Source organism: Sciurus vulgaris (assembly GCF_902686455.1).
Source record: "Sciurus vulgaris genome assembly, chromosome: 1".
Taxonomy (NCBI): domain Eukaryota; kingdom Metazoa; phylum Chordata; class Mammalia; order Rodentia; family Sciuridae; genus Sciurus; species Sciurus vulgaris.
Genome location: NC_136461.1, coordinates 119,737,980 through 119,747,808, shown reverse-complemented (window position 1 = coordinate 119,747,808; position 9,829 = coordinate 119,737,980). Strand labels below are relative to the sequence as shown.

The 9,829-nt window shown below is 36.0% G+C and overlaps 1 protein-coding gene across 1 annotated transcript; it reads right to left on the bottom strand.

Moving 5' to 3' along the window:
• Nucleotides 1-2,283: 2,283 nt before the first annotated feature.
• On the bottom strand, nucleotides 2,284-9,465 carry LOC306665120 (olfactory receptor 10R2-like; the record flags this gene model as incomplete). The annotated part of the gene is made up of 2 exons (XM_079146395.1): nucleotides 2,284-3,249; nucleotides 9,430-9,465. 2 exons carry the CDS (start codon nucleotides 9,463-9,465, stop codon nucleotides 2,284-2,286), a joined length of 1,002 nt encoding a protein of 333 aa, XP_079002521.1.
• Nucleotides 9,466-9,829: the final 364 nt, after the last annotated feature.

The following is a 9,829-nucleotide window of genomic DNA, read 5'->3' as shown; positions in this document are numbered from 1 at the left end:
AAATAAATACAAACGAACAAACCCTCAATGTCCAACTTTAATACTTTAAAATTTAACTTATTTTTCTTCCATGATGTCCACACAGTGGTGGTTTTGTGAAATTATTTATATCCACATCAAGGTATAACTCTTAAGAATAATACCAATTCCCTGGATGAACTTAGGATCTGAGAAACATTGCCCGTGTATTTTCCTGTCTACTTGATTTTCCTTAGAACAAATTTTAGTTAAAGTGAAGAAGAAGTGAAAGTGTTGACCAACGAAACATATAACATAAGCATCAAGAATAGTTATAACTGGCCTAATTGCTGCAGGATATGGCTACTACAAGGTAAATCATAAGCCGGGTGTGATAAGAGACAGGAGATACTTGAGAACAAAATCATAGCCTTTGTCTCTGTGACAACAAAACGGACTTTTCCGAGCACCTCGATATTTTTCAATTCTGTTTCTTGAGAATGTGTCCTACCTTCCCCCAGCTTCCTGCTTCTACCCCCTCTGATTACCATGAAGGTGCTTAGGTGCTCTTGCAGCGCAAGGAATTTATATGGCATCACAAAATAATCTGTTCTACTTTATCTACCAAGCTTATGTTCTTCCTAAGAATGTGCTTATTTGGTGACGGGGACGGTACTGGGGATCAAAACCAGGGAGTTTTATCTCTGAGCTACCTCTCCAGACCTTTTTATTTTTATTTATTTATTTTTATTTTAAGACAGGGTCTTGCTAAGTTGCCCAGGCTGACCTCAAACATTTTATCCTTCTGCCTCAGACTCCTGAATTCCTGGGATTACAGGTGCACACCATCCCAAGAATGTGCTTTTAAAAGGAGTTACTTACTGCTTTTTTATGTAACTATTTGAAGAAGAACATATTTCCAATGACTGCCATGATGTGATAGAGCAGAAGTCAAGCATAAAGTCTTTCCAAATGGAATTTCTAGAGATTCACTTATAGGTTATGTATTTTTTTTTTTTTAACTAAGACAAAGGTCAGAAGCATCTGACCATCTTACCATCACCGTCACATCAGTCAGTATTTAAACACACCTCCCTTTGCCATTGAGTATAAATGAGTATTGAAATTCATGCAGCCACTATAAACTATGCTTTCATGCAATAGAATACTGTTTACTATTTAAGCCTAGAAGAATTGTCAGAGAGGAGGAATAAGAAAAACTATTAGCAAATTGGACATTATAAATGGGATAAGAAAAATCCTGAATATTCTAGAATTATGAGCCAAATATCAAAGAAAGAAATTTAAGGGAACAAATGCCAAATCCAAAATTATTTTAAATAATAAAATTAAACTAAACTAGGAACAATGTTTTGTAATTATAATGTAGATATATAAGATCAAACCCCTAGTCTAAGTAACCATGCGTGGTAGATCTGACAGAGAAATGATGAAACTTAGGTTGTATTGAAATAAAACCAATTTCCAAACAAGGAAGGTGATCATTCTAAGTCACTTGGTGACACATTTTGAGAACACTCCTAACAAAATAGAAAGTATCTAAAAGAAACCAGAGGAAGAGTTCTGTGAACTCTAATTCATCATTAAGTTAACAACTGTACCCCCCTCAGCCCCCCCCCCAAAAAAAAAACCTTAGCTAGGTTAATCCTATTATAATGGAGACACATTATACATCTTCAAATATTTTAATTGTTTTTGTGTCAGTGAAATATTAGATACATCTATACATCTCTATAGATAATAGGAGCAAAAGAAGGAAGGTATATAAAAGTAGAACTTTACATCATTTAGAGATATTTAAAAGTGAAAGTCTCCCTACTTAGCAATGAACTCACACTGGATTGCTTCACATGAGACTCGTACAAGGACAGAGCAGTGGAAGTGATACCCTTGGGTCCTTTCCAAAGTAGGTCATAGTTAATCAATTTTTATTACATGCATCATATAATACTAATTAAAATCTTTCTAAACTGTGTAGATGCTGTGATAGTTGGAACTTCTATACAAATTGCCATTAACAATGTTTTACATATCCTTTAATAAACAGGCTAAAATCATCCCTTAAGTGTTCTAAGAAAGCAAAATACTTATTGGTGTAAATTTGAAAATGGTTGAGGTTTGGAATTGATTTTCAAGAAACCCAAATTTAATCTCATACCCCTCAAAGTTCATCAAAATAATACCACGGGAAGCATGCATTATGAGGAAAGTAAAGTTATAAATAAGTGAAAGGCAAGAGCATCATCAGTATTATAATTATTTCTGTGTCCTCAGAAAGGACGTTTCTATAGGTGCGAAATATTATTATAGAGCTTTAGGATAAAATCTCACTCTGCGAATCACTTTCCGAATGGCCATCTGAACATCTTTGTTCCTAAAGCTATACACCATGGGGTTCAACAATGGAGTCACAACTGTGTAGGTCACTGTCACTAGCCTGTCTTTGCTAGAGGAGTACTTAGCTGATGGTCGCAGATACACAAAGGAGGCACATCCATAGTGGACGATGACCACAGTGAGGTGGGAAGCACAGGTGGAGAAGGCTTTTCTCTTGCCTTCAGCTGATGGGATCCTCAGGATGGTGTGAACGATGAAGCCATAGGAGATGCAGATGAATGTCAGGGGACCCATAAGAGCTAGAACTCCCCCAGTGAAGATTATGAGTTCATTGATGGAGGTATCAGTACAGGCAAGTTGGATAACTGGTGAGATGTCGCAGAAGTAGTGGTCGATCTTGTTTGGGCCACAGAAAGGGAGTTCAAAGACTAGGAGAGAGCCTGTGAGTGAGAATAGAAAACCAATCCCAGCACAAGCTGCTGCCAATTGTCCACATACCTGCCAGCACATAAGAATGGGGTAGCGAAGCGGATGGCAGATAGCAACATAGCGATCGTAACCCATCACCCCTAGGAGCATGCAATTAGTGACAGCAAAACCAAGGAAGAAGAACATCTGAACAGCACAGTTAATAAATGAGATTGTTCTAAGCAGTGACAGCAGATTTATGAGCATCTTGGGCAGAATGACTAAGGTGTAGCAAGTCTCAGAGATGGAGAGGATCCCCAGGAAGAAGTACATAGGTATGTGGAGACTGGGATCCTGGCGGATGACAGAAACAATGGTGATGTTTCCACTTAGGATAAGCATATAAAGGCACAGGAAAATAGCAAAGAGGATAAGTTGGATTTTTCCAAGACTGGAGAATCCCAACAACAGGAACTCTGTGACAGAGGAGAAATTAGCTTGTTTGACATGGTCCCAGAGACTAACCTACAGAGGACAGAAATAGAAGAACAGATTGTGTACCCTGAATGTTACAGAGAGTTAGTTCCACTATGAATGGAGTAGCAATAAATCAGAGAAGGGATAAGGATTCAAGATGATAAATGCTATCTTGGTCACATCACTTCATAGTATTGTTTCAAAACATTCTGATTACATCTGTTCTCAGTGACATTTCTACATCTTTTATTGTAAGTTTAGGTATTTTTTCTCACATTGCCTAATTCAAATAGCAACTGAGGAATCAAAATAGAAATACTGTGTATAATGACCCTAGGTTTGCCATTCATTTAGTATCTGCTTAGTCCTCTGTGCCTGAGTTTCCTCATTTATAATATAAAAATGTTAATAATAGCTCTCCTAGAATTTTCACAAATATTCAAGCACTTAATGGGACTTGTGCATCTTCTAAGATTTTAATAAGTTTCTGCTATGTATGTTGTTTAATTTTAAAGATGTGACTGCTAGTTTTTCTTGTTTTATTTTGTGTGTTATTTAAATGTATATTTACCTAGAGGTTTTATTTTGTATTTTTTAAATCCTTTTACTTTATTTTAACCAAACTACTGGACCAACATCCAAACCCAATTCCTATTTGGGTACATTTTTAGTGGTAATAATATTGGACTGATATCACATTATCCTTTCCTCTAGTCACACAACCTACTTGACCCTCTTGATAGAGGGGAGTTGAAAGGACTTTGGCATAGTGAGTCTTTCATCATATTTAAATAGTTCTGGAGAAACAAAGCTCTCATGGTCACTCGGTCAGACACAGAGTGTCATTCTGTTAAGAAGATGGATCTGATTTAAAGTTCTGATAGAATTATAGTTTTAACTTAAAAAGGAATAAATCCAAACTATCAAGCCTCTCCTCAATGTGAGCCATTATACCTCTTCACATGTTTCCTGGATTTTCAAAAGAACCCACCATTGCATTGATCACTCCTGACCTTGAAGGGTTTCAACTCCTCCAATTTCACCTTGCTAAAGGGTAGTAAAATTCTTTTCCCCTTGATTCAACTAAAAAAAAAAAATAAATAAGGTGTTTTTTTTTTTGTTGGATTGATTTGTTTTTGGTACAGGGGTTTGAACCCAGGCACACTCTACCACAGACATACATCCCAATCCTTTATTTTTTAATTTTGAAACAGGGCCTTACTAACTTGTGCATGTTCTCCTCCAACTTGTGATCCTCCTGTCTCAGCCTCTGAGGCGCTGGGATTACAGTTGTGCACACCCATGCTGGGCTCAACTAAAATCAAATTGAATTTAATAAATTAATAATAAATCTTAAATAAAATGAAAGCACACATGTGAATTACAAGATGAAAATTATTTTATCAATGTAGTTCAACTCAGGAGAACAACTGGTAGCTGACCCTATGCGTTTGAGGTATGATTCTTTCACCAACATTTTCGAGTGTTTTCACTTTGATCTTCCTCACAGGAGAGGGTTTGGGCTAGACGCCTTGGTGCATGCCTGTGATCCCAGCAGCTGGAAAGTCTGAGGCAGAGCTCAAAGCCAGCCTCAGCAATGGTGAGGCCTAAGCAACTCAGTGAGACCCTGTCTCTAAATAAAATGCAAAATAGGGCTGGGGATGTGACTCAGTGGTTAAGTGCCCTTGAGTTCAAACCCTGGTACCACCCTTCCCCACCAAGAAAAGAAAGGGTTTGGAACAGAAATATCACTTGCTTTTCTATTCAAGTAAATTATAGTGACCAGTACGCTAACATGTAGAATTAATGTGTTTCCTGAGTAAAGTCACCACTTCTATAAATTTATTATTACTATATTCATTTAATTACTCTGTTCATTAAATTAAATTAATACATATACACATTTAATAAACATTTATTGCCTATATTACAAAAACTTCTTAAACTACCCAACATTCTTGGCAGAAATGATACTAAATCAATTTATCTTCTTTACAAACTCCTTTTCCCAAGTTCACCAATTAAAAAAAAAATAAAGTGGTTTTTCTGCAGTAAGACTATGTTTTGTTTTGTTTTGTTTTGTTTTTAAATCTAAGAACTTCTCTGCTTTTGATCCTCATTTTCCCTTCACCTAAAAAACTTTTATTACTTTTTATCCATTCCTAATCACCCAGGTGAAAATTGCTACCTGTGGCTACTCTGTTCTGCAAAGATAAGACTGATATCTCTCCTTTGAACTATTTAACAACTTGCTATTATATTCTGAAATATATTATGAAGAATAGTTGCCTTTACTCTCTTATACCAGAATGTAAATGCCTTGAGGATAAGTTTATATTCCCCAGAACAATGGAAAAACAAATTGCCACATAAAAGCTATTTGTTTAATCAACTGATTATTAAATATTTGATTAATATTTAATTAAATATTAATTATTTTAAAAACTGCATCTGTAAAAGATATTATTCAACCTCTCAAAAGAAATGGTGGTTATTTTTAATCTTGGAAGGAGATATAAGAGACCTGAGATTGGGTCTGCAGCCTATTAGATCACATTGCATAGTTATGATTGTACCACCACATCATAATCTGTCACACAACCAATGAGTTGTAAACATGAGCCAGATCCTCTGCTCATGAATCCCTCTACCATTGCTCTCTCCCCAACTCCTTTTGTTCACAATATTTCATACATCAAACAATGTATAACAAAACCAACACCACTGGGATCTTCCTTGAGGAATGCAATTTATTTACCTCCTCAGCTCCCATTTCTGAGATTTATGCAGTAGATTATTTGTCCACAGAATTCTAGAATAGTGAGGTTCAAGGAAACCGAAACGTCTGCAAAGAAAGGCAGCTCTGTTAGATACTCAGTTCTTTTACTCCTTCATTGCTAATAGATTTTTATAATACTCCTTTGTCAAAAGATAATATTTTCATGTGACATTTAAGAATGGAAGATCAATGTACTAAATGTTGAAAGTCCATTGTTAACGGAGAGCTATGGGTCTTTTCTTTTTCAATTATCCAGGGAAGACTTCCTAATGAATTCAGAAATGGGTGATGGAGAGGGAGTCAGCACCGTGGGCTCTGGAGAGCTTATTTTGTGGCATTTGGTTGAATCCCTCCCTGAGCTTATCCAGCTCCATTGGTGAAGCTCTACTTTATATCCCTCCTCAGTCCCACATCGCGTGTTTTCTATGTTTCCTAACTGGCAAAATCCAATGAAATTCAGTAGTATGACAAACATTTCTGTGTGGACTGCGTTCCTCTCTTTCCTGTGCTGACATCTGCATGCCTCAACCTGTATTCCTACCTCGTCTGCTGAGAATTCTGAGAATTACCCCCTGAAGCATCACTGAAAAACTTTTCTTCTTTTGTCTCTTATTAGCTATGGTCTCAATATGCTGGATGATATTTATACTTTTTAAAACTCCAGGGAGCCATTATTGTAACACTATTTTTGGAACAGTTCCATCTTTCTCACAATAAGTGAAAAAGATGCAGAAAACATCATGGATCCAAATCTCACAGGTCCAATAGGGGAAAAAGGAACAAGAAAAAAAATTGGCATTGGCCATTAGTTGGTTGTCTTTCCCAAACTTCCTGCTACCTCATTAGAAACTGAAGACTGATTCATATTAAGAAAGGAAAGTGAATATTGAAAATGCTGCGTTACAAAGGAAGTAATGCAGGGCTGTCTTTTCTGAGTTATTTTTTAAAAATATACTTTATATTCACATATTTATTACATATGTGTTACAAATAAATCTATTTTAAAAATATTTAAAACTACATCTCATTTTTTGAACTCTGGGTACATATCAGGTGTTCAGAGTTCAAGTTTTTGTTTGTATATAATTCATATTCAGATAATTAAAGCATCAGGCTAAACATGGTTATTCTTTTTTTAATTTGTTCTTATTAGTTATGCATGACAGTAGAATGTATTTTGACATATTAGACATATATAGAGTATAACTTCCCATTCTTCTGGTTGTACATGATGTGGAATTACGTTGGTCCTGTACTTCAGAAATACACATAGGATAGTATTGTCTTATTCATTCTATCATTCCTATTCTCATTCCCCCTTCCCTTCTTTCATTCCCCAGGTCTTTCTTGTAAAGGTGAAACTTTTTTCTTCCTTTGACTTCACCAGGACAAATAAAGCAATGGTTATCATTGCCAAAGAAGAAACAGATTTCTCCCATATAGTCTAGGTTTATTAGAAACCTGCAAATTCAGCTGCTGCACTGACAGGAGAATAGGATCACGGGATGAGGCATAGGAGAAAGAGGACTTTTACTGCCAAAATGGGAATATTGAAGAAGGACAGTAGAGCCTAGGTTTGCTTATGAAAGTTGTGGAATATTTGGATACAAATCACAGAGCTGATACTTTGCTTTCTCCTGACCTTCTTGAAATGGAAAGATATTACCTTTCAAGGGTCTATCTCAAGAGTAGGGAAAGGAGTAAAGAATGGTGGATAAAATATCTTAGATAGCTTGACTATTTTTTTTCCCATTATTCCTATTCTTTTCTGCGGGTCTCTGGTAGTCTGACTGAAGATAGATGAGTGGGGCTGTGAAGTTGGAGAAAGAACAATTAAGTGCCTATTTATAGTTCTGTGCTTCTATTTCCCTGCCCTGAATTTGAAATTAAGTTAAGCTATTGCTGGAGTCATGAAACAGTTTTTAGATCTTCAAATTTCTAGAAATTGTTAATCTTCTTCCTCTGTCAAAGAATATGAAAAAATTCACCTTCACTACTCTCCCTAAAGATCTCATGAGTGAATCACAAGAGGATGGCAGAGCGAATCGAAGGTCCACAGCCACAGCTCTTCCCCACTTGACTCTATTTGCTGCATGTGTCAGTGACTCCCAGTGGCTGCCCTCAGATCAGCAGAAATTGCCCAAATGAGATGATTCCTAACTCAGAGTCTTTTTTACTTCCAATTATATCAACCGCTGACATAAGCCACCAACAGAGATCCCACAACAGCAGCTGCTGCCTCCTGTAATTTTCAAATGTTTACAACAGTCTTTTCTAATAGCAGCTGAGTTTGTGGGTTTCTTGGACATCTGGTCTACTCAGGGAATCTTCCTAACAAACATATCATCACAGGATGCTGGCCAGGTCTCCAGCCTGGTACTGCATAACTCTTTAAAGAAACCTGTCCAGAGAATGCTAAGGTTTTGAACAGAGATAAATCTGGGAGAAAAAATACATACATATATATATGTATTAATCGCATTCACAGACACATGCGGGACCCCAAACCAGGAACTACCTCTTATCACATCCACACAAAAGTGAGGACACTTTTCCATGAAGTTAAATCAATCATTCCCCCCCCCCCACTGGAGTATAAACTTGAGTTTCTAATAAATTTGGTATGAAATATTCCATCTCAAGAATTCCAATATGGTTCATCCATTATCCCCACTGACTTCATCCCCTGAGCCATCAGGTCCGTACTACTGTAAAAAGGTTTTTTTTTTTGTTTTGTTTTGTTTTTTCCATGTAATCAGGAACCACTCCCAAATATGCCATATGAAAAGTATAAGTTTCAGTTGTATTTTCTAGCAATTGTTACAGGACATAAATTCTAATTTTGTAAGTTTCCTTATTTAGGATTCTAGGAGATAAGTGCTCTCAAGAATCTTTATTCCATTGCTTCTCTTTATCTACCTTAAAGCATGAAGAAGAGAAAAAAATTCAGAAATATTGCATTGTATTAAAGACAAAAGAAAAATCTAATAGGTGACTATAAAGATGGTGTATTTCAAAGATGGAGTTAAAATACTTTTAAAACATAAAATGTTAAATAAGAAAAAGCTATCTCTAAAAGTAATATTGAAAGATATTCTTTCACTAAAAATAAATGATTTGATATAGTAAAAGTAACTGATACTTAGGCATCAATATTGCTGTGATGATTAATTTTATGTGCCAACTTGCCTGAACTACAGAGAGCACAGTCACTTGTTTAAACTACTCTGTGCTTGTGAGTATTAACAATTAACATTTGAATCTACATCCTGAGCAAAACAGAGTGCCCTCCCATTGTAAGTGAGTCTCATCCAATCTATTGAAAGTTTTAATAGAACAAAAAGTCCCTGTTAGGATTACCCCAACTGCCTGTCTTTGGGCTATGATTATGGGCTCCTATTTTTTGAAATGAGACTTTAACTCTCACTATTGGCTTTCCAGGCTCTTACGCTTACTGACTGCAGATGGAACTTCTCAACCCCCATAATTACCTGGGCCAATTCTTTGTAATCTCTCTCTCCTCTCTAGTATATAGGTATGTGTGTGTGAACATATATATATATATACAAAAACACACACGTACACACGTGTATATATGTATACATATACATATTAGTGTGTATATATATTTTATATATATCATATATGAGATATATATATATATATATATGATTTGTAACTTTGGTTTTAAACATGAAAGTATGATATAACCTAGCACGAGCACAGGGAAAGCAAATGTATTTTCTTGGAAAGCTTGTAAATTCAAGACAGATAGCATTGGATATGTCTCCACTCAGAGATTTGTATCATTGTGCTCAATCTTGGTTCATAGATCAACCTCAGAGAAAC